Source organism: Manis javanica, chromosome 16, assembly GCF_040802235.1.
Source record: "Manis javanica isolate MJ-LG chromosome 16, MJ_LKY, whole genome shotgun sequence".
Lineage (NCBI taxonomy): Eukaryota > Metazoa > Chordata > Mammalia > Pholidota > Manidae > Manis > Manis javanica.
In genome coordinates this window covers 7733484-7760761 of record NC_133171.1, presented here as the reverse complement: position 1 = coordinate 7760761, position 27278 = coordinate 7733484, and the positions used below count along the sequence as shown (strand labels likewise).

General features: G+C 43.9%; 1 protein-coding gene across 3 annotated transcripts in view; it reads left to right on the top strand.

Annotated features, from left to right (window-relative positions):
• Positions 1-27278, top strand: part of LY86 (lymphocyte antigen 86) — a 68576-nt gene that overhangs the window by 5627 nt on the left and 35671 nt on the right. For all 3 annotated transcript variants that reach the window (XM_036998360.2, XM_073224184.1, XM_036998359.2), the window contains 2 exons: positions 24520-24606; positions 25992-26120. In XM_036998360.2, coding sequence (XP_036854255.2) covers positions 24520-24606; positions 25992-26120 — 216 coding nt within the window. The remainder of the gene's footprint in view (positions 1-24519; positions 24607-25991; positions 26121-27278) is intronic.

Here is a 27278-nt window from a genome sequence, read left to right as displayed (position 1 = left end):
TTTCCTGATACTAGGATGATCTATGAGAGGAATGTCTGCCTGGAGAGATGGCATTGTAGACAGCATCTCTGTGAGATGCCACAGGGACTCACATCTGCTGTTTCTTATGGTGCCCCTACAGGTTCCTGATGGAACTTGAGAAATATCTGAATGTGTGCAGAGAGGGGAGGCAGTAGAGGGACAGAGGTGGGGGTGTAAGAGGAAATGATCCTTGAATCAAAAGACAATCCCTCTCTCCTCCTCTTCCTTATCAGCAAAACGCAACTCAGGATAGATTTTGCAAAGGGCCACAGTAGAACATTCCATGAATGCAACACGTGCAGGAGTGGGTTACCCAAGGGGAAAGTTACAGGAATGGATGAGCCATGTGTGCTCCAAGCAACCATCCAGAAATATTATTATTATTGCCATTGCTATTGTTGCTCTTATGGGGTTTTTGATAAGCATTGGAGAGCAGAGATCCAGGTTTATTTTCTGGCAAGAGCCCTGAGTGTAGAACTCAGTGTTCCATTTAACATACTTTGACGTGCTATAACAAGCTTTGACAACACTCAGGCACAGCAAAGGGTCGTAAAGAGTGAGGGCCCTGTGACACATGCCTAAGTGACTTCATGTCTCCCTTTTGATATTCACAGTCAACCTGGCCATTCAAGCAGCTCCTGGAAGTATTCTAGGGCAGGGGTTGGCAAACAAAACCCACCTGCTGCCCATTTTTGTATAGCCTGTGAGCTAAGAATGGCTTTGACTTTTTTATGTAGCTAAAAATTGCATAAGAAGAATAATTTTTGTGACATATGAGAACTGTATGAAATTCAAATTTCTGTGTCCATAAGAAAGTTTATTGGAACACAGCCACACTCATTCATTTATGTCTTGTCTGTGTCTGGTCCCATGCTGTAAGGCATAGCTGGGTAGTGTGATAGTGACTCTATGTCTCACAGAGCCTCAAATATGAACTGTTTGACCCATAAAAGAAAAAATATGCTGCTCCCTGGTCAAAGTTAGAAAAGAATGTCTCAAGCTCTTCACCTGGATCAGAGCCTCAAGTTCTAGATCATTCTGGCCATTGAGAAGCTGTGTGGCCAAGTCCTCTGGACACCAAAACCACCATGATTGCAAGGATGCCTTGGAGAGACTCATCATCGCCATAGTAATCTCTTCCTTCTGTGTACATGGTGCAATTTATAAAGTCCTTCCATTTATACGGCTTCATCAGTCCTTACAAAGAGCCCTGTGAGGTATGTAAGGTTTTATTGCCATTTCCCAGACACAGAAACTGATGTGCATGCAGAGTAACCACCTCAATCAAGCAGCATTCCTGAGCCAGGGACACCCGCCCACCTGCCTGACAGCACGCCCAGTGACTCGGAATGCTGTGTCCCATGGAAGTCTAGCACGGAAGAGCCCACCCCCTCTGAGCCAGAAACGCAGGGCGGGGACAGGCAGAAAGGACAGCTCAAAAATGAAGTCTCTGCATGACCAGGTGAAAGTCCCAAGGACTCTGTCGTCTAGCAAAAGAAGGAGGAAGAGGTGGAGGAGGAGGAGAGAGATTTGTCTTTTGAGTCAAGGATTGCCTCCTCTTCCCTCCCCTCGACACCCCTCCAGCCTCCCCTCTGTGCACATGCTCAGGGCTGAGCCATCAGGGCTGAGCGTCCAGAGGAGAAGGAGCAATCAAGCGGGCCTCTTTCAGCCACGTGTGCCAGGGGCAAGGCGTCTGGGAATGACATCCACCAAGTTGAGACAGGCACACACAGGGACCTTCTCCCATCAGTAAGAAAGGCCTGTTTCCGGTCAGAGCCCTCCCACGTGGCTGGCGTACTTACATCACAGGGAAAACCTGTTTCTCCTGCACCTGACGGCAGTTTCCTTTGTGGAGAAGCTGTTGAGTAGGGAGAGTGGGGGATGGGGAACCCTCTCTCTGCAGTAAGTTGAGGGCTGTGGGTGGTCCCTCTCGGTCCTGGGCCAGCCACCTGGAAGGTTCTAGGGTCAGGGGACCATGGTTTCTGGTCATCTGGTCACCATGCTTCAAACTTGTGATGAACACCTGCTCTCCTCTCCTTGAAGGCAATAGGCCTTGTCCATATCTGCCTAAAAAGGTTTTCTGTGTTGCTCAAGTTTGTTGCAGGCCGGGGGCACTTTATCTGCCTTCCAAAAGGTCCTTAATTACAAAGTCACAATCAGGTCATGTGGACATGAATAATCCATCAAGATAGTCAAACTGGATAATTAATCAGGCTTTAAGAATGCAAAGCGATGCTGGCAACATCACCTCCAAAACAGAGGGTAAACTGAGAATGCCCCAGCTGCATAGCAGAACAAACCACCATGTTGACTTAATGTTCATAGAAAAAAAAAAATTTTAACTGCCCTGGGAGGAAAGAGAAGGGGGAAAAAACCGCTTTCCTCAAAACCTAATAATTCTGAAGTAAAAGGAGCATAAGAAAAACACTAAAGAAACAACATCAAAAAATAATAATAATGGAAACTATCACATAGTCCTTTAGCAGTACTTCAAAATACTGTACCCAGAAAGCAATTTCTTAGTTTATTTTCCTAGATTAATAGGGATATAAATACTGTGCAGTTAAAGAAAAGTAGACACATCACCAGAGAAACAAAGATGTGATTCCAAAGGGACAACCTTGGACACGCAGGACTGAACAGCTAGCCACCTTGGGCAGAGAAGGGCCTTTTTACCCCAGCTTAAAGACAGGAAGTTGATTTAAAAAAAAAAACTAAATGTGTGTCTGTGTGTGTGTGTGTGTGTGTGTGTGTGTGTATATGAATGCCAACACTAAAATGAAGATTTTTAAAAATGGGAACAGGAAAGAGTGGAAAGTGAACAGGAGCTGGGTGAGAACAGATCCTGTAGGTGTGTTCCTGCTCCCAAGCCCCTGGGCTTCTGTTCGGTTGTTCACATTTATAGCCAGACCTCCAAGGTGGTGTTAATCTCCCAAGCCTTTTTAAAAGAGATGTTAAGAAACTTAGCGAACTGGGACCCAAGGAGGGAAAAACGCCCAGAGTCTCTGTGTCTGAGGCTTCTTCTGTGCAGGCAGGAAGCGTCTTGCCAAGCACTGTTCACCACTCTTTCCATCTTCAGGCAAAAACATGACGGGCAGCTTTGCTCATAGTTTAGAGGAGAATCTCCGGAGATGTGGAGATGGGGGAGGGAGGTTGTCCAGCTCTGTGGCTATTTTTGTAGACACTACGGCATAGACAACACATTCCCAAAGCAGCTGCCAGTGAGAGGCCCTGGGCAAGACTTCAGACTCAGGACTGCAGAAGGGGGTGTGGGGGACCGAAGCAGCTTGTTTCCCAGAAGCCAAGTGAGGTGACAGTGAAAGAGCCCTTTCCCAGCCTGGCTTGTGCAGCTGGAGCGCCTGGCAAAGGCCAGCAGGCACCAGGCTCCCACTGGCCAAGGAGCATCGTGCTGGCAGAGCCCTCGGCAGCACTGATGAGGGTAGCAGGAAATTTAAGGCAGGAGCGGTGCCAGTCACGCATATGGGGGCAGTTGCTCCTCTCCAAAATCTGAAAAGGGTGTGGTTTTAACCAAAAGAAAAGGGTGACCTGCCCTAGGGCTGTGTGCCATCTGGGTTGGTGTTAGGCCTTTTCTGGGATGCCTTGTAAAGTGCTATTCCCGGCCTCGGTTCCGGTAGCTTTGCTACTTAGAGATCTTAGAGAAGCCAAGTGGGCATCAAAAGAGGTACTCTGGGTGTATCCAGAAAAGCATTTGAACATCCATCTGGGTGCAGTCGATGGGTGATTCATGCTCCGTGGGCCATGTGCAAGTCAGCAGCTGCCAGCCTCCTTGTGTGGGATCCAGGAAGCCATCACTGTGTGTCCCTTCTTGAAATTCTGTGCCAGTTCCCTCTGCTGCCTCTCCGTTTTCAGGACAAAAGTGAGTGGTAACCAACGCAAAGGCTGGGAGCAGAAAGAAAAGGGTCCTCAGCCCAGAAAGCACTGTTTCCAAGCACAGCTTCTAATCCACCCTTTCCCTAGGCTGCCTGCTAAGCCAAAGTACTGCCAAAGGCCTCCCCTATTTGAAGCCTGACATCACCCCTTATGGACTGAACCAGGCCGGAGAGAAATCCAGAATACATTGACCAGGTTTCCCTCTGCCTGTCAGCCATCAGAATCCTTTCCCATAGCTGGGGGTCTTTCTTATTCAAAGGGCCCCTCTGCATGTTCCAGTGCTTACTTTAGTCTTCCTATACTGGGTGAAGTTATACCCTTTAAACAATTAAACACTACTTGCAGAACAAATAAGTCAAAACTTTGTAAATTACACAAATTAATTTTATTGCAGACATACATACACTGGCCACAAATTCTTAATAAATTTGTCTTACACATTGAATCTAATAGAGCAGATTTCCCTAATTGCTTTAAATCCTACCAGCAGGCAAAACACACACAAATAATCACAATGAGTATTCCACTCACTACCCTTTTCCTTAAACTAGTTTCAGAATATTGATGACATGAGTTATATTTATTTCTTTGTCTTTACATTGATATTCATTCTTCCCATATTGTTACACCTTCTTGGGCTTCTAGTAATACTTAACTCAGTATTTTCCCAGGTGTTTAGTACATTACAGACCAAGGATAAAGGCTATCACTTAAGACCAACTGAGGTACAGGTTTTGAGCCAACAATCTGTTGATTCTGGATTTGGTGGCTATTCAGCAAGCTCTTCACTTAAACTTGAGCTGTTACATCCTGAGGAGCTTTTAAGCTCCTTCCTTTCACAAAGTTCCATGTATCCTGGTGCTTTTCTCTCAAATAAGGAATATTTTGCTGGGTCATTGTGATGTTACTCACTGTCCTAACATTATTATACATTAACCTCATCTGCCAATATTGCCAGAAACTTACACCTGCCATAGAAATGTCAAAAATATAATGAGAGGGGTCATGTAGAGGAGCTGGTGGGTTTTCCTGCACAGTTGAGACTCATTTCTACAACATTCAGCCTGACTCATCATCTTAAAGCATTGCACTGAATTGTCTTTCTGCCTCTATGTTCTATGTGATTGCTGGGACTGATTTCAGTTGTCCAGCTTTCCATCCAATTTTTATCAGTCTTTCTGATCTATTTTTTCCCCAAGTCCTTCTGTTCTGTTTTTTATCCTGGCTCATTCACAGCTCTGTCCTTACTCCTACCTACTCGTAAAGATAGAGAAAACCACATAGTTCTCTCTGGTCTATCCACAGGGGTGGAAACACTCAGAAGCCCCAAATAACTAAGAATGAGGCTATGTGCTCATCTAGTGCTTGGGATGTGATCCAACTTCCTTCCTGTCATTGTTAAGGCTGTATCACCCAGGCATGCCTGCTTAAGTAGTTCTTAAAGACAGACTCCAGAGAGATGAGAGCAGGAGCTCAGAACAGCATGCACTGTCTTTCATCCTATTTCCAGCAACTGCTGGTATGGTGGTGCCGTTTGCCCCAGCCAGCAAGCAAGATTGAGGAAGCTGCAGTGAAAAGTTCCTGCCCTTGCGCCTCAGTCGAAGATAAGCACAGAGGCTGCAGTAGTGTTGGCTTTCAGCCTTTTTAAAATTCCACGGTCAGTGTACCCTATCCATGCACAGTGGCTGCAAATCGAGAAGAGGGAAGCCTGCTGCAGCACACAGTGGGGTTCCTGGGGCAGCTCTTGAGGGCAGCCTTACACTTTGTGAGACCAAAGGATCAGTTTCCGACAGTTGGCCTTGTGGCCATCTATTGTGGTCATGGATGCTAACTGGCGCTGGGCCTGCAGCTGTCACATGACCATCTATTTCTCCACAAGTCTGGTGTTTGCAGACACGTAGAGGGAGTCAGCATTGTGCCAGTCCCTGCCCACTGGCTCAGGGCACACTGAGGACCTCGTACAGAACTGGGAAATATTCTGGCCAGACAACCTCAGAGCTTCAGTCCAAGCACTTCCTTATTCGGAACAACTGTGAGTCAGAGAAGCACTGCTTCCTAAGCACAGCCACAAAACTAGATGGCAGCAGAGCCCAGCAGGACCCTCCCAGGTCAGCCTTGCTACCTCTCTAAGCATAGATGTCACGGTGCAACCTCACCCAATTTCAGGGTCAAAGATACCACACACACCAGGACCAGACTCACTCCTTTATACCCACATCCCCAGTGGGCAAAGAATCATCTCCCTATGCAGACCTTCTACATGATTCGCCTGCATCCTTTTTTGCTCCTCTAAAACTAGAGTACTTGATTATACTGAAGATATGAGGGGCTCAGTTACAGTATTGAGAGAACCAACATTTCCATAAATGTACTATCATTGCAGACTGACATAGAAATGATGCAGTTTCAGAGGACACTAAAAAGCCGGAGCTTGTTTACAAGAGCCACCTTCTTCTGGGCTTGGAGCCTCATCAAGGACTCTAACAACATTTAGAAAACAAACAACCATGACAGGGGACACCTGATGAAAATATCACAGGTCACTTGGGCCTTTAGAGCCCTAAAGCTTGAAGCTAGCAGCCTGCTTCTTCTGGTCTTTTCTCCATATGTATAAAAGTTTGCTCAGTACAACCAACTTCAAGCAACAGGCAAATGCCCAAATCCTTCCACCTCCCAACTGCCCTGGGGTCAGCTGGCTGGGGCCTGGATGCTGGATGGAAGCTATTCCAAAAGGGAAGTCCCCATTTTTCAGAGACTCTGAATTCTAACTTGACCTACACTGAGTTGCTTGGAATCCAAGCAGTGTGGAGAGTGGGCAGGAAGATCATTTTTCCAGTGAACAATAGCTTTTCTGCCTCACATTTAGCTTTGGTTTTAACTAAGTTAGCTCACTTGTGTGAGTGTGTACATTTTAAAAAGTACCTGGGGAGAAAATTGCCAATGGCTCTTGCTTTATTTGAACCAGTGGTTGAACGGGGCATAGGTTTACTAGCAATTATCAAGTATCCTGATGTTCAAATACACAGCTGAGCTTGCAGGAAAAGATGGGGGGTCTCCAGGAGCCAAAACAAAGAGAAAACTCCATATCATAGGAAAGCCAACACTGAAGTTGTATCTGCCCTTAGAAAATGTGTCTGCATGAACCAGAACTTAGGCTGCACGGCCATGTGGGGCAACAGTGTCCTGCGCTGTGCAAGATGACAATTGATCCCTCCACGAAGCTAGAACTTTCAAAAGGTTATATCCACAACAATTTTTAAAAAGCCAGTTAAGAAAAAAAAATAAAACAAAACACTATTCAGCCAAAGTGGAGAACAAGGAAACTTACTTAGGTCTTCCTGGCTTCTGGAGAAAAAAAGTTTTCCCTGAAAAAATTAGTAGCTCCAGACCTGAGATCCTGTGGGTCTGAGGTCCAAATTTATATTACCTTCATGATCTGGGAAATTCCCAAGCCTAGAAATTAAATTAAAGAGGGCCTTGATTGGGAACACCTGGGAAATATTCACAGCCACATATGTAAATCATGTCTAGGGGACACACATCCTCAATTCAAATTTCGGAGAATTTCTAAAGATTGAGATCATAATCCAAAATTTAAAAACACAAGAAAATAAACCACCAGGATGGGTAGTCAACAGAAAAAAAAACCCCAGCAAAATTATACCTCTAAATATATTAGATTTAGAAAATATAAGATATACAATATAAAATAAGAGTCATTTGTGTAAAGAAATAAAATAGGGAGTCTAAAACATGAGAGAAAAACCCCAAATAGTCAGAGAAAGATCAGAAAGAGTTGAAAAAAAGAATGAAATAGAACCCCTTAAGATGAAATATTTCATTGTAGAAATTTAAAAGAAAATTATGGTTAGGTTAAAATATAGGTTTCAAAATAGCTCAAGAGAGATTTAATGAACTGGATGAAAGATCTGGAGATATTACCCACAATGTATCACAGAGAAATAAAGAGATGAAAAATCTAAGCTACAGTTATAGTACAGACCAGAAGAAAATGAGGGAAAGGTAGTTGCTGAGGAAAAATGCTGGAATGTTCTAGAATTAATAAAAGACATGAATCTTGAGAGTCAGTAAATACAACAATTCCTATGAAGGACTTTTAAAAAGAATTCCAAATTAGCCTAATCAGAGTAAAACCACAAATCAATCCAAGAAATAAAAAACTAGCTTAAGTAGCAAAAGAAATTACCTAACAAGAAATTATATTTATACTAATGGAAGACTTCTAAATAGCCCCAAGCAATATACATATTCAGAGAAAAGGGAAAATAACAATCAACCTAGAATTCTATATATAGCTAACTGTCATTCAATAACAACAGTGAATTAAAGACTTTCTTTGAACAAAATCTAGAGTTTGCTACCAAAAGACTCTCAGTAAAGGAAGTTCTAAGGCATACGTCAGAAAGAAACAAAATGATCCCAGAAATAAGTTCTGAGATGCAAGATGGAATGGCAAGCTAAGAACTGGTAAATTTAAATAAGCAGTGAATGTAAAGATGAATGTCTAATTTGAAACAGAAATGTTTCCATTTTCTATTGTTGCATAACAAATTACCCTAAAAGTTAGCAGCTTAAAACAAGAAACATTATCTCAGTTTCTGGGCAGGAATTTGGGTGTGGCTTAGTTGGGAATCTCTGATACAGTTTCTCTCACAAAGCTGATCAACGTGTTGGTCTGGGCTGCAGCCCTCTCAAAGCTTGATGGCCCAAAGCAGACAGTCATCTGCTTCCAAACTCTTGTGAGTACATGGCTGTAGGCAGTCGTTGGAAGGTCCACTCCAAGCTCATTTGCATGGCATATGGCTGTCAGCAAGATTCAGGTCCTCGGTGGCCGTTGGCCAGAGACATCGATCCCTTGCCACGTGGGCGTCTTCACGGGGCACTGTGCTTCCCCAGAGTGAGGGATCTGAGGAAGAGAGGAAGAAAGGGCAAAAGAGTGATATCACAATGCTTTTGTAGTCTGATCTCAGAAACAACACCCCAGCACATCTGGCATGCCCTGCTGCTTAGAACAGGTAACGGAAGGGGAGAGGTTTACACAAAGTGAATTAGGAGGGATCCCTGGGAGCTGTCCTGGAGGCTGCCCCCCACAAAGGAATAATATAGCACAAAACCTAAGGACAGTAACAGCATGTGGAGAGAGGGGCTGATGATGGAATGCAAAGCATTCTGATGTCCTTGTCTTTGTATTTTTCAGGGAGAGGGTAAAGATAATGTTTCATGTAATAATGCAAGATGTCAAAGTTCTGGCGATCTGTTGTACAACAATTTGAATATACTTATAAATGGTTAAGATGGTAAATTTAATGTCATGTCATGTGTTTTTTACCACCACAACAAAATAAATTAATAAATGCCAAGAAAAAATTTTAAAAAAAGATTAAGTTTTATTAAGTATTTCTATTAGAAATTCAAGAGTAACCATTAAAAAACTAGAAGTATAGTGTATAACTTTCAGACTAGTAAAAGGAAAAACATTAAAACACTCTAATCAACCCAAAGGAATGATGGAAAGAAGAGGAGAAAGGAGTGTAGAAAGATCAGGGTGTAAAAGAAGAAAACCCAAATGTAAATGAGAAATAATTACAGGATGTGAATCCTAATACTATAAATTGACTAAAGGAAACTTATTTTTAAAAAAAGAATAGCAGATTGAATTTAAAAAATCAGCTCTCTGCTCTTTAAGGAAATATACCTAAAATAAAGATCTACAGTGAACATCACATGGAATGGTGAAACATTAGAAGCATTCCTTTTAAAACCAAGAACAAGACAAGAATGCCATCATCACTTCTATTCGACATTGCAGTGAAGGCCCTCACCCACACAGTAAAACAAGAAAAATTAAAGTTTAAGGATTTGAAAGAAGGAAACAAAAAATATTATTATATGCATACAATATGACTGTCTGCAGAAAATTCTAATCTAAAAAGTATTGGAATTAATAAGAGAGTTGCATTAATATTCATTTGGGGACCAATTTATGACATTATTCCAGGAGATTGCTAGCATGCATAGCATAGGTTAATTTATTTTCAGGGCTATAGAGTATGTAATTATATACAGCTTTTTAAATTATTGTATAGACTACAACTGTGTCCATTCTCCTTTTGATCAATAGTTAGGTTGCTTCCAATATTTTATAATTACAAACTGCTGTGAGCATCTATTATTTATGTCTCCTTGTGTCAGGAAAGGTTTCCCTGTCCGGGACTTTTCTTTCCACTTCTCTGAAGTGGAAGCCCCGCAAAGGTATTTGGAGGAATGGCTCAAGTTTCACCTTTTTTGTCTAGTAACAGTTTTTAACTGTTATGTTCTGAAAACACATAAACAGCTGGCAAGAAAAGGCTTAACAGTATCCAAGTGGGTACAGCAATGGTGTGAAAGAGAAGGCAAGTGTCAAGTAGGGGTCACGTATTGCGTCTAACTTGGGTGGGGGGGCTGTGGGGTGGGGGCTCGGTGAGGGGCGGGAAGGCTGTGGTTTCTCAGCAGGTGCCCTATTTTCATGAATTAATCTAAAGTCAGGTTTCCCATCTTATTTTTCCTGTCAGTTTGCTACGTTCTGACATAATTCTTTTTATATTTTTAACAAAAGTATATTTTTAATCTTCTAATCAGGAAGCAAATATGAGGGTTGTGTTGATTTGGGAGGCAGAGAAATTAGTCCTTGGTTAGGAATTTATTTTACTGGCAGAGGGGCCAAGTCAGAGGCAGCTGGTCCTTTTCTCCTACAGGATTTGCCTTGTAAGTGCTTGTCGTCCTGTATTATTCATGTCACGGGATCCTATTCCTGGGAGATCAATGTCACAGAAATCACAAGGTATAAATGAGAAGTGCAGTTTCCCACAGAGAAGGCTTTATGGCCAAGTTGGGATATCTAGCAGACCCATTCTGGCTCCATCTCCTGATGAAAGAAACGTAGGGAGAAATGGGGAACTGATTTTGAGATGAGGAATTCTGCTTTCATAATTTCAGCACAAGACATCCTAGAAACTCCCATTGGGGGTACCCACTTTGCCTTCTTGGGAAGTCTCCACGGTATCTTTAGGAAAAGTCCATTCCATGCCCTGGAAATACTGTTCCTCTTGGTATCTGATGAAGAACGAGTCCGTCATCCTCCTTGAAACCTCTTCTTCCTCCAAGCACCTCTTTGGGGGGGCACTCTTCCGCTTGCTCTAAATCAGGGGGGTCACATTCAGAAAGTGTCACTCAATGGCCCCTTTGCAAACCTGCTACACATGTTATGGACTGAATGTTTGTCTCCCCAAAATTCCTACAGTGAAGCCCTAAACTCCAGTGTGATGGTATTTGGAGGCAGGACCTCTGGGAGGTAATTAGGATTAGGTGAGTTGGTGAGGGAGAGGATCCGTAAGAGGACTGCCTTTATGAGCTCTCTCCTGCTCGCTCTCGCTCGCTCTCGCTCTCTCTCTCTCTCTCTCTCTCTCTGTCTCTCTCTCTCTCTCTCTCTCTCTGTCTCTCTCTCTGTCTCTCCCTCTCTGCTATGTGAGCACACCTGGAGAAGTCAGCTATCCGCAAACCAAGAAGAGGACCTTCAGACAGCACTTGATCTTGGACTCCCCAGCCTCCAGAGCTGGGAGAAATAAATATCTATTGTTCACACCATCCAGGCTGTGGTTCTGCCATGGCAGCCTGACAGACTAAGATACACACCAGCTCCATCAATAACTTGCTTCCTAGGAAAAGTGTAAATTGATTTTTTTTTCCTCGTGTGGGTTTGACAGGGGATTGGAAGCAGCAGCCAGCAATTCATTACCACGTGTGGGGACAGCAGCCCTCAAGGGGGAAGAAAAATACATTAAGTTGATCTCATACCAGAAAGCATTGGGGAAACAAATCTCAAAAATTAACACTAGCTCTGCAGGTCTCCGTATGATGGAGTGTGGCCAGAATTGCCTCGGGGGCCCTGAATGCAGCAGGTGGAGAGAGAGCTAAGTGACCTCCTGACACAGTCATCCAAGCCCCCTGCCCCACACAGGCATTAACGATGGTTAGCCACGGCTGCCTGTAAACGTCCTGGCTCTTAGTATTTGAACCATTCCTGGGAACATCCTTCTCTGTCATGGCAAGACTCTGGCCAGACTCTCAAGGGCTGAGTGGGTATAGAAATTGCCAACCACACATCAGCCTACAAACCCCTCTCCTGATTTCTCCCAGGAACAAGCTTCTCTTGCAAGACTTTCTTTTTAAGAGGACCTGCCTACATTGCTGGAGGAAATGTAAAATGTATGGCTTCCCTGGAGAGCAGCTGGGCTGATTCTTATAAAACCAAGTATAAACTTACCATACAACCCAGGACTCTCGAGCCCTGGGCATTTATCCCAGAGAAATGAAAACTACATCCATACAAGAACATGTATGAGAAAGATCATATTTATATAATAAGGATGTAGTAGCCCCAGCTTAGTCAAATGTCCTTTAGCAGGTGAATGGTTGAGCTGTGGTAGGACCATGCTGTGGAACACTAGTCTTTGGTAAAAGTGAAGGGACTATTTATACCCCAGCCTGATGGATCTCCCAGGCGTTATGCTCAATGAAAGAAATTCATTCTCAAAAGGTTATATACTGTATGGTTCCATTTATGGAACATTCTCCAGATGACAAAGTTATATCAATGGAGAACAGATTAGAGATTGCGAGGGGTAAGGAAGAGGGAGAGACGGTAAGGAGTGATAGCAAAGGGCGGCTCGAGGAAGATCTTTGCTATCTGTATCCTGAGTGTGGTGGTGGTTACAGGAGATAAAACTGCACCGAATTACATATGCATGTGTAAACACACACACGCACATGAGTGCATGTGAAAACTGGTGAAATATGAAGGTGGTAAGTGTTCGGTGTCCATGTCCTGGCTTGGATGCCCCCCTATTTTCACTATGAGGGGAGATGGGGAAGGATGCACAGGACTTCTCTTTTTGCAACTTCTTGTAAGTCTGTCATTATTTCAAAATAAAAAGTTAAGGGGAAAAAAAAGACCTCAAACCCTCACAGTGCAGGCCCTATAGCCTGGTCTCTAGAGCTTCTGAGAAGCTGACAGCACTGGGAAGAGCAAAGCTTAAAATGGTGCCACATTCCCTCTTTTCCAGGTGAGGAAATGGAAGCTCAGTGAGGCAGGGTGACTGCAGGCTGTCATCCCCCACTTAAGTTCTGGGTTAAGTGGAAGCAGCTGTTCCTTGGACTTCACCAAGAAAGAGTCCCCCGAAGTCGTTAGCCCGGAAGTCAAAGCGAGGTTGGACTGGGGATTTTGTTTTTGTGGAGTTTGTGTGTGTATGTGTGTGTGTGTGTGTGTGTGTGTGTGTGTGTGTGTGTGTGTGTGTGTTTATGGGCTGCAGAGAGTAAATTGGTTTTGATGTCAAACTGGACATCAGTGGTGCCGTCATTCAATATCACATGATGGGCAGATGTTCGGCAATTGGGAAAAGGGATGGAAAGCTGGAGCTTACCTGCAAAGCTCAGGCTGTGGTGATGGTGCAAACGCTCTCTAACCCCAGCAGCCACAGGAACTTGAGTTTCACCAGGCTTGGCTCCTGCCTTGGAAATGTATAAGGAGAAGGCAGAAACCTATCTTTTCATACCATTCTAAGCAACAGAGGAAAAAATAATTAAGTATCTGGACTTACCAGGATCCTTCCAGAGAGGACTGACTCTAGGGTCTTTACTATCTGCGGATAGTCATGCAAACAACACCTACCTCTGACCTCACGTTTTCAAAGAACTCCCCATGGGCCAACAAAGGCCCACCTGAAATCAAGCCACTCCTGCTTAGGATCTGAGCTAGTAACATGCTCAGAACAGCACATGCCTGAGGTCAGAGCTGTAAGTGACCTTAAAAGTCACGGAACTAGCTCCTGAGGCCCCAGGGGGCCTGGTGTGGTTCCCAGACCTCAACACTGAGAGGAGGGGAAATATTTTCTGCACCCCTGCATGCAGAAGTGGTTTGATTTCAGGTGGGCTTTTGCTGGCCCATGGGGAGTTCCCGGAAACTGCATGCTATAGGACTTCCGAGTTTTTGTGTATGTTGTTCTCTCTGCCCCGAGGTTCATAGCAAAGAGTGTTTGTAGAATCTGTATACAGATGGTCTGCTTGGGTTCATATTCCAACCCCTTCTGGATGCACACTTTCCTTAAACCCTCCTTGCCTCAGTATTCTTGACTCTAAAATGGAGATAATAATGATGTCTTTCTCTTAAGGCTTTGTAAGGATCTGAGCTAGTAACATGCTCAGAACAGCACACGCCTGAGGTCAGAGCTGTAAGTGACCAATCCCATTACATCCCCCTGGAAGCTCTGTAGCCTAAAAGTCTGGGCTCTGGTGTCACCTCCAGTTCTCAGCCACCCCAACCCCCCACACTGGTTCACCTGTGCCTCCCCTGTTCTCTGCTGGGCCTTGTATCCAAGCTATGTGGCAACTGTCAAATACCTTCTCTTCTTCACTCTACGCTCTGTGCCCCCAGAAGTCAAGAGCTATGCCTAAAACTAGCCCATCTGTGTACTTCGCTGTCTAGCAGAGGTACTCAGCTCATAGTAGGGGCTCCAAACATGCTTGCAGTTGGATCAATAGTGATCAGGTTTCCTGTCTCCCTGCCCAAGTAGCATCCCCTACTCTGTTTTCTCAGCAGTCACCAGAAGGTCATGGAGGTTTGTGGAGGACAATGGACACATACAACACAAAACACTTTGTCAACACGCACACCCACACTCCCGAGGCTGTGGACTTCGGTGACTTCCGTGACCACAGAGGGCACAGTCATGGCAAAGCTGACGAGGCCACAGAAGACACTGCTGGGCTGTTAATCATTTCCTAAGATCAGACAGGCCATCTTTGATTTACAACCACAAGTTGATTTCTGTTTTTTAACTTCAGAGATGGCTTGGGTCCCTACCCACAAATAACTGCTCCCTGGCTCAGCACAGATGTCTGCTGAGCCCCTGCAGATGCCCTCCCACCCCCAACCCCGAGCAGGCCCAAGCTCCTCCATTAGGGCTCCCAGCCCCACACCTGCCCCTCCTGTCTGCCAAAATCCTGCTGGGCTCCCCATGTTTGGAGTTTGTTACGGACGTGCCCTGGGCTTGTACGCCCACACCCCCTTGCAGCGCTCATTGTCCATCTTTTTAGTAATTTAGTAAACATAATGTTCTTCATGTAATTATAGATTAATGATAACAAAAAAAAAAGAAGTTGGCTTCATTTTTTACAGCTGCAATGAGAATGCCAATATTGCCCCAAGAACAGAATCCTCCCTTATTTTTGCCCAAGTACTGAGTGCCTACTATGTGCCCAGCACTAGCCTAGGTGTTTTACATTGCATTATTTTTCTTCATTCCTACAAAAACCTTCTAACGCCTCTGCTTTTCCATCCGTACTATGCTGGTATCGTTGGGTTTGAGGAACAGCGCCCTATTTCTAGCCAACAAGCCCTGTCCCACCCTGTGAGCATCCTGACATGGAAAAGGAACAGGGTCTTGGCACATGTGTTGGAATTCATTCTGCCTCTTCCCTTTGGTCAGTCAGCCTCCTTTGCCATTTGTCCTTTGCATCAGCAGTGGGAGGGCAGAGCCACCTCAGGCTGAATCCAGGAATTGAGACAGGCATTTAGCTGCCCTAGAGCTCAGCCTTTCACCAACAAAAGGGGATATTATAATATACCTGGTGTCCTGGCCACTCACAGGACTGAGGAGCGAATCAGTGATTCAGATGTTTTGGAACCTCTCATCCTTTGGGTTCAAATTCAGTTCTATAAATGAGCAAAGACAGAACAGGAGCCAGATGTTACCTCTCAGGTCCCCGATCCCTGTTCACTCATGCATCATAGTCCACAGCAACAGACGCCAAGGACAAATACCTCGTCTTTTTCTAAACCATACCCAGCTCATGATGTCCAGAGGCAGGACAGAACTCCTTTTCAGCATTTCCAGCATTTAAAGGAAGGTCCCAGAGTTCACCTTTGCAGCCACCCCCACCAGCAAGTAAAACACCTCTGCATCAGAACCCGATTCTTGTCCCCTGTCAAAAAACAGATTTGCAGAAAAAGCACAAATGAAGTAGGATAAGTGTATCCCGGTAGTGTCTCGTGTCACCAAACACTGCCACAGTTCCCAATATTCATAGCCAAGAAGTGAAGCTACCCGGAGGCTCCCTCCCAGGGAAGGGGTTTGCCTGCTAGTGAAATTCAAATCCTCACTCTCCGAGAGTAGTGGAAATGCATGTTCTGAAGTCTAATTTCCATTAAAAAACAGAACAGGCTAGCTTTTCTGTTTTTCTATCCCATGTGGACTGACTCCAGACTAGTAGCAGAAAGTTAAACAACGAAACAGAATATGCAAGTTCCCCAGGTGCTCCTGGACTTGGGGAAGCCCTAATTTGGTCGCTACTCAACTGACAGTAAGTCTCTGGCCTGGTCAAAAACCTCCTGCCCAGCCGTGGTCCCACAGCAGCCAGCACATATTAGACAGTTAATAAATACTGTTGAAGAATAAATAACAACACTGTCACTAAAATTGAGTTTTAAATGAAGAGGGGCTGGACCAGAGAGTACGCATCGAATCCATGGGACACACGTCTTGCATATAAGACCATAAAATGTTGACTACATGCTGACTGTAAAGTGAGAGATTTAGAGTATACATCTATCTTTTTTGTATCTATTATTTGATCACATAGTATTATAATTAGATGATGGGAGGGTTATAATCAAGATGAGAACAGACGCGTTTTCTGATTTCCTTTGTATCCCCAAGGCCAAGTGCTCTCCCTGCCATATCTCAGTCACCCAGGAAAATGAGAAGCTAAGTTGGAATTCACATTCTCAAACCACTAAGATGAACTACATGTCACCTATGAGACAGGTTCAAGCTCCTCTCATCCTCATATTAAGATTCTGTTACATGAGTGTATACATATGTCAAAATCCATTAAGCGGTACACTAAGATCTATACATGTTAGTGTGTGTACTTCAATATAAAAAGAATGCCTTTAGTTATATAATATGTTTTTAAAAAAGGATTCTATGCTATATTGCACCCTAGTGCCCTCTTGGTAACACACAATAAAATGGTGTGTTTAGTGTTCATATTAATCTACTCCTAATATGAAAAAAATCAAGCACAAAAAAAAAAAACAGCCTCAAATGGGTCATTATTTTTTGTAAGACATTTTTTGAGGTCTTTGGCTGAAAGCTCCTCTTCATTCCTATTTATCCCTTATTGGTCTCTAATGTTTATGTAATGATACAGAAACCAACTCTTCCTAAGTGATGGAGGCCAAATACAGGTTATTCCAAGGGAGTGAAATTCAGAGGCCAAGGAGGCGTGCAGGTTCCTGCCCCATCTCCTGCAGTAATGGATTCCAGTGGATTCCAGTTCTTTAGCAGTTAGAAGCAGAGAAGTGAGGCATGCAGAATCTTGAATTTGGCAGCACACACATATCTTCACACCCAAAAATGCATTCACCAGGGTTACCAAGCAGCCTGCAGAATTTTGGAGTCCAGGCCTCTCATGTCACAAAAAGTCAATATTCCATGGTGGTGTTCATTCCATTTTTGTTGTGTTTGGTATCAAGAACTATGTTTAAGGATTTTGAATACACAATCTACACATCCAAGATGAAGAAGCCAAAAGCCAGAGCCAGACTATCTATCTAACTTTAGCTGGTTGATTCCCAGTGAGATTCAGCCGGAGCCTGGACTGGGATGCAGCTACTGTTATGTGACAGAATGAACCATCAGGAGGCCTTGCCGTGTATGCTATCATAACAAGATTTGAAAGAGATCTGGAAATGACAGAACAAAACTAGAGCATGTTTACATTGAAAATCATTTCTTTCTCTTCACAGGCAGGGGAGGGGCGAGGGAGGAGGTGGAGGAAAACACTAACATGGCACCAACGACAGGAAAAAGGAAAGTTAATCTTTCATTACCCTGGCAATGAGTTTCCAGGAGCGGCATCTCACTGAAGCCTTACACCTCACCTTCCTTTTAGGGAGGCACAGTGACCCTGAATGTTAGCCTGTGGATCACACAAGAAAATCAAAACACCCCAATCAAAATAAAAATCCAGCCATGCAAGAAGGCAAACTTTCAGATCCATCTACCCCAGGCCTGTACAGCAAACAGAATACACGCCTGCAGAAACCATAATCATGCAACCTAAGGAAAGAAGTCAAAAGTGAGGTCTGTTTGTTATTTTGTTTTATTTGGAAAAGAATTCTGAAAGGTGGCCCATGAGTATCTGCTACTATCTGGCCTGGGATCATATCTTCAACCACACTCAGAAACTCCATCCTCAGTGCCAAAGCAAATATTCCCATTATTACGATGCCAAAGTTGATGCACTGGCACCTTCCAAGTGTGGGGAAAGACCTGTATCCCTGGTCTCACTGCTCGGGCTTCCCAAGTGATTGCTGGCACCCATCACAGCTGGAAACAAGAGCTCAACTTCCCTTCCACTATCCCCCAACTGTCTGACCTTCTCCCCTGTCCATCTGTTTATGCAACTATCTGACAGTCTGGGGCACATCCACTGACTAGAAACTGGTTTTCTGAAGATGGATAAAACATAGTTCCTAACCTCTCACAGCTCCTACTCTAGTACTATCTACTAGAGATGCAAACTAGCAATAATTACCATGCTTGTGATGATAAAGATGGATACCGTATGCCTTGAGAGACCAGAGGAAGGACAGAGGAGGAGACCCCAAGTGGGACCCTGGACAGGGGCTGGCTGACCTGGATAGTGGAGGTGTGAAAGTCAGAAAGAGGCACAGTTTCCTGTGTGAGATCAGAACCTCTCGCAGGACACCTAAGAAACTGGAAATTGACCAAACTGATTTTTAGCCTGCAGATAGACGTAAACATGTTTTCTGAAAGTAAAGAATATAAGAAGAGCTATTTATCCCACAACACTGAGTTAGGACCTGCTATTGGAGGCACATGCATACAGGATGAGAAGGGAAGGGGTAATCAAAAGCAAAAGATACATTTTGTTTTATTGTTTAAATTCCACATGAAAAAGATGTCATATGGTATTTGTCTTTTGCTGTCTGACTTAGTTCACTTAGCACAGTGCTGTCCAGGTCCATCCATATTTTCATGAAATCTTTTTTATTGCTGAGTAATATTCCATTGCATATATATTCATTAGATAAGCCACATCTTCTTTATACAGTCATCTACTGATGGACATTTAGGGTATTTCTATATCTTGGCTATTGTAAATAATGCCACAGTGAACATAGAGATTCATTTCTCTTTTCTGATTGGTGTTTTCATTTTCTTTGGATAAATATCCAGAAATGGAATTGCTGGGTCGTATAGGATTTCTGTTTTTAATTTTTTGAAAAACCCCTATACTGTTTCCATAGTGGCTGTGCCAATTTACATTCCGACCAACAGCCTATGAGAGTTCCCTTTTCTCTGCATCTTGGCCAACACTTGTTATTTTTTATCTTTGTTCTGATAGGTAGTCTGTCAAGTGTGTGGTGATACCTTTTGGTTTTGATTTGCATTTCCTTGATGATTAGTGATGTGGAGCATCTTTTCACTACCTGTTGGCCATCTTTATTTCTTCTTTGAAAAAATGTCTGCACAAGTCTTCTGCCCAATTTTTAATCAGGTTATTTGTTTTTTGCAACAGTTTTTAAAACCTAAGTAATCAAACTGCAAGCACACGTGTACCCACACACACACAAGTGTGTGTAATACTGGTACAATTTGAACAAGCTCTGTGGATTATACCAATGTCAGTTTCCTGGCTTTGATACTAGTCTCTATGTAAGATGTTACCATGCAGGGAAGCTGAGTGAAGGGTACATAAATCTCTGCAGCTTTTTGCAGTTTCCGGTGAGATATAATTATCTCAAAATAGAACATTAAAGAAAAAAACCTTAAGCAGAACTATGAAATATGAAAAACAGGGCTAGCAGCGTGAAAGTTGGCCCTCCCTCTATTCCTCAAACCACCCGACCAGCTCCACTGAGGCTGCCGTGTACCACACCGTGGACTCCAGGACCCAGGAAGCAGGCCTGCCTGGAGCCAGCGGACTGCTCCACCCGGGGCCCGTCAGGCTTGGCCTACTGTCCCTGGGGAGGAACTGAGCTTCAGGGGTTGCACTGTTGGGTTTGTTTTCTGTTCCCTGGTTCCAGCTGAAGCCCAGCCCTGGCTGGAAACCGGCAAGGCAAGCTTGTCTTCCCCTGAGCAGCCGCCCCGTTCCAGCCCAGTCCAGGGGAGCACAGGCCACTCTCAGAGCCTAAGGCACAAAAACGGTCTGAGATTTGTTAAGCCCCTGCTCGTGCTAAGCCCCATCCATTTTTCTTTCATTCAAATCTATTCTGCTCTGTGAATGGGCAAGAACGCAGTTCCAGGACACATCTGACCGTCACTACCCTGGGTGTGCAAGGCAGAACCTGCCGGCTGCTTCCCCAGAGCCTCCTCCTCACCCGCAGCAGGATTTGCTCTCGCTGTTTAGAGGACTTGCTTTCAGTGTGCATGTGTCCCAGGCACAGGGCACAGCAGGGACAGGCTGGGGACATGTGGGCTCACTCACTGCAACTACAATCCTCCCTTGGGTGGAGGCCATAGATGGTGACAGGACAGGCAGGGGAGGAACATAGAGGCTATGGAAAAAAAAAAAACCTCAAAATGAACAGATCATATATTTCACAATGAAGCTTTCGCTTCTCTCCTCAGCTCATTTGCCTGTTACACAATGAAGTGTCTGTAGGAAACATTTATCTCTGCCTTCAAAGCCCAGGAACACCAACCCTCATTAACTTTCCAATTTTATTCTTTCAGAAGATCCACATTCAAATAATCCAATTTATATGTATTAAAATTTACCTGAGGCAAGTGTCCAAGAGCATCTCTCCCTCTATGTCCCCCAATCAGTTCTCTATACTATATATAAGAAGAAACACTTAAAAATGCAACCCACTGTCTTTTATTCTGAAAGGTGAGTCTAAGGCACTTGCCTGGTAATCGAGAAAATAATTTTTTAAAGCAGTTGTTCTCCACAAGATGTGAATTTGTTCCCCAGAGGACATTCAGCAATGTCTGGAGACATTTTTGAGTTTCACAACTGGAGTTGGTAAGGGGCAGGGGGTGGGAGTTGCCCATGGCTCCTGGTGGGTAAAGCCATGGGATGCTACTAATAATCTATAATGCATAGGCCAGTGCCCACAAAAATGGACTATCTGGCCCAAAATGTCAATGAGAAACCTGCTTTAAAGTTCTCAACAAGTTTCCTGCAAATAAACCCTTATTATTCATTGAGCAAACAATCACTTGGAACCTAGTATAATCTTAAGACATATGCTAGGCCCTGAGGTGGGGAAGCCCACCTTGCAACATCTAGTAGAGGAATGGCAGAGGTGTAAAAGAAAACACATTGCAATATAGAGTGTGTGAAGTGCCTGAGTGAAAATACAAATCAAGAGAGGGAAGGACATGGGTTTGCAGGGATAGGATCAGGGGGTGGGAGGGACTGATGTCACCTTCCCCAAGACAACGGCAAACAGCAAATTCACTCCCAAATGTAAAACCACTCTCAATTACAAAATTCAAATAACTGCCAAGAAAGATCACCAAAATCCTAAACCCTTTTTAAGCAATCTTTCTGTATTTATTTACACATCCTCAGAGAGAAGCAACTTACCGCTCTTTCCTTGTGACTTTGTTCCTTATTAAGATTATTTTCCCAACAGTAATATTTCTTTCCAATACCAAGGAGATGCTTTGCTTCCTTCGCCTTCCCTCAGTTTATTCCTTCTACCTATACCTTTAAAATACTGATAAACATACAGCGCAATGCAATAACAGTTAATCAGCTAAGCCGTGCTTAGTCAGCCCCTTTTATCTTTCCTCAGATAGCAGCTTAAATTCATTCACAATTTTGAGGCAGCACGCACTTAAATGTTTGTAAGTTGCCTGTCTTTTTGTGATACTGAGTGCCGAATATGTGGCAGAAACAACTGTCTCCCTACCTCCAGCTCCCATTTCCCAACTGGAAAGAGGCTCTGGGACAGCACAGAGATGCTTGTGAAGGAGCAAAAGGAACCTAAAAAGTGACTTCCCACCCAGGAAAATCAGTGACCAGATTAAAGACAGTCTGATCAACCAAAAGAGCGCCCAGATTAGGTCTGCAAAGCAGAGATAGCCTAGTGGTCATTGCCGCGGCACACACCACAAACTACACATTTTCCAGGTCAGCGATGTGGACGGTAAAGCTGCCTGGAACACTGTCATTGACAAATATGAGCTCATAGCTCAGCTGAAATTGAAGCCAATTATGAAATCGAACTACCCTGTGCCATATGCCTGCACACAAAGTACTCCAAGCAATCTTTCAATTAAATAACTAACATACATCTTTGAGGCCACACTTTGTGAATGCCTCTGCACAATGCTGAACCACAACTTTTTGTTTTGTTTTTAAGTCTGGGTTTGAATCTTGACTTTGCCATTTTCTAGTTCTTAAACCTGGGTAAAGTAATACAAGCTCTCTATTTTCCCATTGTGAAATGAGGAAAATCATTCCTTTCTCTCAAGATTGTCATTTATTGTATCACTCTGGGTCCCATCAGGGAAACAGAGACTGTGTCTGTTAATTTAACAGAGAGAATTTGATCTAGGGGATAGGGAATAAGCAGTGTTAGAGAACCAAAGAAACAAAAAGGGACAGTGAGGAAGCAGTTATCTCCTCAGGGCTGAGAGCACAGAGAGCAGAGGGTGGAGCCACTAGAACTGGAAGCTTGAAAGAAGGGCCCGGGATTGCTGAGATTCACAGATCCACGCCGGGGAAGGCGTGGCAGCTTCCAAGGCCCTGTCATTACAGAAGCTTAGGGGCCCACAGAGATGAGCCTCAGCTGGTTCTGGGAAAGTGCAAAGAGAGCCGGACATTGGAACCAACTGCCACTGCCAGGGTGATAGGCCATCGCCAGGTAACACTCTCAAGGACCAGCCAGTATGCAAAAACAGCAAGTCCCTTTCCTGTCTCAGTCTGTCTCCCTCTGCCACCTCTGCTGGAAGATGACAAAGAGAAACGTAATTGCAGAGAGCCCCAGCTCCACACAGCAGGGTTCAGAGGGCTGGATTTGTATGATAGCGCAATACATGGCCCGTCATCCATTCGTTATATACATCTATGGAGCGCTTACGATGTGTCTGCGTGGCTCTGTGCTGGGCACTAAGGAGTCTGAAAATTAAGTTCTATAAAGAGCACAGTTCCAAGAAGAGGATGACACGGACTCTCAGTGAAAATCAGCTCTCCTCTTCTCAGGCCCAGTGGGAAACAAAAAGGAAAAAGAAACACAAAACAAAACAAACAAAATGAAAACCAGTTCCTGCCTTTCAGGAGTTGTGTGTTTGGATTACATGTCGCGGGATAAGTCAAAGAGCAAAGTACAAAGTAATGCATGTTTGTATACACTTTAAAAGGTATTTCAGACCTGACTGTTTTAGGAACTCAGGGAAGCTTAAGACTATTTGGGGGACTAGCAGAGAAGCCTTCCCAAAAAAGATGGGAATGAGCAAGACATTAGTATTTAGACAATAGCCCAAAGGGGTAAGACCATGAGAAATGGGAGAAAGTATATGAACAATCTAACATTATGGGAATTGTGGGTGAAACTGAAATATTTCCAGAATCTCTTGCCTGGCCTTAGTGCATCTCCATATCAATAGATGCTTGGACTGGAAAGTTTTGGTGGGGTCCTTTTTTGCAGCTGGGTCACAAGAGACATGGGTGAGCAGAAATGGATGACTGTTTGTAAGCAATAAATGGGTTTCTCCCACTTTATTTCTCCCTTTGACTGATTTTGGCTTCAAATCAGTTATTTGCCCTGGGCTGGTAACTATTTTCCCCCCCGAGTTACAGGAATTTACTGGGTGCTTACATTGCCACCCAGATCTCAAGAAATGGAGGATAGATCCATACCGCAGTATGGAAAGTAAAGCCATCAGAACATCTCTTGACTTTATTTAGGCATAGATGAGCCCTTGGAGTTTTTTGAATAACCAGAGGTTATGTGTAAAAAAAATAATGTCTTTGTAGTCCCTGTCATATCTACCACAACACCTTTCATATAGTGGAATGTTTGGGAAAAAATTATTACATTGAATGAGATGGGATGGGTTAAACTTATAAAACCTGGTCTTAACTTATAAAACCTGTATATATTTCTCTCTGCTTCAATTAAAATAATAAATACTTTGTGAAATGTTTTGTGTAATCAATGAGTAACTTTAAGGCCAAAGTTCAGAAACTAAAAAATTTCAAACAATGATAAAAATTTTAACAAGTACAGATGTAACCCACCCAGCAAGACACTGCCCATTTCACAGACTGAGACCCTGTCATTAAAGTGAACATGACCTTGACCAACATAGACTTTGCAGAGACTTGAAAGGGACTATTTATTGAAGGTGTCATGGACTTACGCAAAAAAAGTGCTGGGCCATATTTTTTAATCAATTTTATTGATGTATGTAGAAAAATAATTATAATTGGTATGAATTTCATATATGAGTTTGCAGAATATACAATGTACTCATACCTAATCTATTATTTTCTTCTTGGCAGATCCATTACAGGATTTTGGCTTTTCTGTTGATGAGTGTTCTAAACAATTAAAATCAAATATCAACATTAGATTTGGAATCATTCTGAGTAAGTAAAAACTACTGACATAAAAGAAGATATTGCCCAATCTTTCCCTGGTCCACACACTCAGTTACTTACATGAACTATAATGGCTGACTAAACCACTCTTCCCCACCATGCCATGGAATGAACTCTGTTTTCATCTTCATTCCCAGTTCTCTTCCTGGGGAATATCCAGATAGTGTTGAATGCTTATTTAATGTTGTGCTTTTGTACTGAAAAAACTCTAGATCCTCATTTGAAGGATATAGGTACCTAGAATCAGTATGTCCAAAAAAATTGAAAATATTTTGAGCCTAGAAGTCTACTCAGGAGAGAGCTTTTGTTTAGTTATCTCAGCAACAAATAAGTCTACTGCTAGCAGCACGGTCAGTAAATTGTGTTATTTCATTTCCCAAATAACTAATGAATGTCCTTAAATCTTAACAAAGGTGAAAACATGTAGTATATTCTCCCAACACCCCAACCAATGAGCTAGAATGCTTTCTCATTGTTTATTTTTATAGTCATCATATTGCTATAGCTACCAGAGTATCTCCTTTCTAAAAGTTTTATCAAAACCAGAGCAGAAGGATTTAATAAACTCAGCATGTGGAATCATTCCAGAGAAATGGAGGGAACATTTGCAAAGGCCAGGAACTCCCATGCATCTTCATATTTCCAGAACCTTGTAAAATATCTGCATTCTATAGCATCAGCTCAGTAAATGCTTTGGGGAAAGAAAGAGAGAAAGAGAAAGGGAGAGAAGGAAGGAAGGAAGGAAGGAAGGAAGGAAGGAAGGAAGGAAGGAAGGAAGGAAGGAAGGAAGGAAGGAAGGAAGGAAGGAAGGAAGGAAGGAAGGAAGGAAGAGAGGGAAGGAGGGAGGGAGGGATGGGGGGAATAGAAAGAGGAGTGGGTGGTATATATAAAAGGGACAAAGAAAAAGGCAGGAGAACTGGAAGTCAGCCCTGCAGAGTGCTCGAAGCTCCCTCTGTAGCCCTGGTATGCTGTCTACCCAGCAGCAGGTGGGGTGGAGCATGCAGGCTTGACTACACCCTGCCACTCTCAGAGGAGGTACATAAGACTATGCAGCTGAGAAGCTGCAGAAGCTGGACCTGCCACCATCGCGTTAAGGGGCCACAGCACCAGGGCAGGGAGCACAGTGAAGTAACTACCTTGCTCCAAACAGATAGCTTATGAAAGGGCCACATTTCATGCCCAGGGCTTCTGCCATAATTCCCTGCAGCATTGCTTAACTGCTGCTTTACCAGTAAGAGAACAAACTATTCCCCATACAGAGCAGAACTGTGGAAATAAAAAGCCCTTTGGCTCATGCTTTCATAAATGTGGAATGCTTGGATACACAGCAAAACCCCCACTAATAGTAAAACTGGGCTTCTTACTCCTTTTAGGAGAGGACATCGAAGAGCTGTTTCTTGACATAGCTCTGTTCTCTAAAGGATCATCCATTTTGAATTTCTCCTATCCCGTCTGTGAAGATGATCTACCCAAGTTTTCGTTCTGTGGAAGAAGGAAAGGGGGTAAGCTGTCTGTTTTGCTAACTGCTCGCTGAATCCAGAGGGAGATGAACAAAAGCTCACAGCCAAGGTCAGGACACCCAGGCCGGAGTACTGGGGGCCCCCACCCCGCTCCCCTCCTCCGCCCCCCCCCACCTCTGGACAAGCTGAGCCTTACTTATCAGCATGTGTCCCAGAGAATAACCCTAAGGCCCACCCCACAGGGCCTACCTTACAGTGCAAGTGTGAAAATCAAATGAAATGTGCATAGGAGGCACTTCACAAGCAAGATTGTTACAGGGCGGGGTAGCACCACATGAAACAGAGCTGGCCCACAAAGAGCCAACAGCTTCTCCCAAATCCACTGAGAGTCAGAGTTTCCAGGTTTCTACTCAGCGATCTCTTAGTGACAAAGTCTCCTTGATAGAGCAATAAACCTGAAAAAGGAAAGAAACGAAGCCTTCGAACGTCACTGTTCCCCTGTGGTCTTTCCCATCTGCGCCATTGACTGATAGGGGCATTGGGTAGCTGGACCCAAGGTACGGACCCATAAGACCCATCATATTATCTCCTCCTTCTTCACTGAGGCTCTGGGATGCCTGCTTATTTAACTAAAACTTGCATCTGCCCTGCAACTCTTTCTGCAGAAGCTGCTCCCTTCCTCCATCCCATTCCCGTGGAATAACCCCTAAATCCACACACCAACACCTGTTTATCTTTTCCTCATTCAAGATAGCTAGAGTGAAAACACCCAATTATGCTTTCTTCACAGTGGATCTGGAAGAAATTGGGGTTCTCTCCATAATAAGGGAAGCTGACATAGGAAGTTTGTGCAAGAGCACAGGGAATGTAAAGTGGGCCTGATAAAGCTGGGTGCACTTCGCTGGGCGGTGCAGATGACAGGTCTCAGCTCCGCCCTCCCTCCTCACTCTCCTCTCTGCTCTGGGCAGTAGGGACACATACCTCTTCTGTAGCACTTCCCCTGTTGGCCTATAAGCATTTATTCCCACTTGTCATGGCCAGCAGACTTTGAGCTTCTGGGGGTGGGGGATGGGGTGGTATCGTCTTCATCTTTATTTCCAGGGTTTCAACTGCCTGATCCACAGGACCACTAAATACAGCCCACATGCCACATACAAAGGCTGACATTAGTAAGCAGCGGACCCCGCACTGACCTAAGAG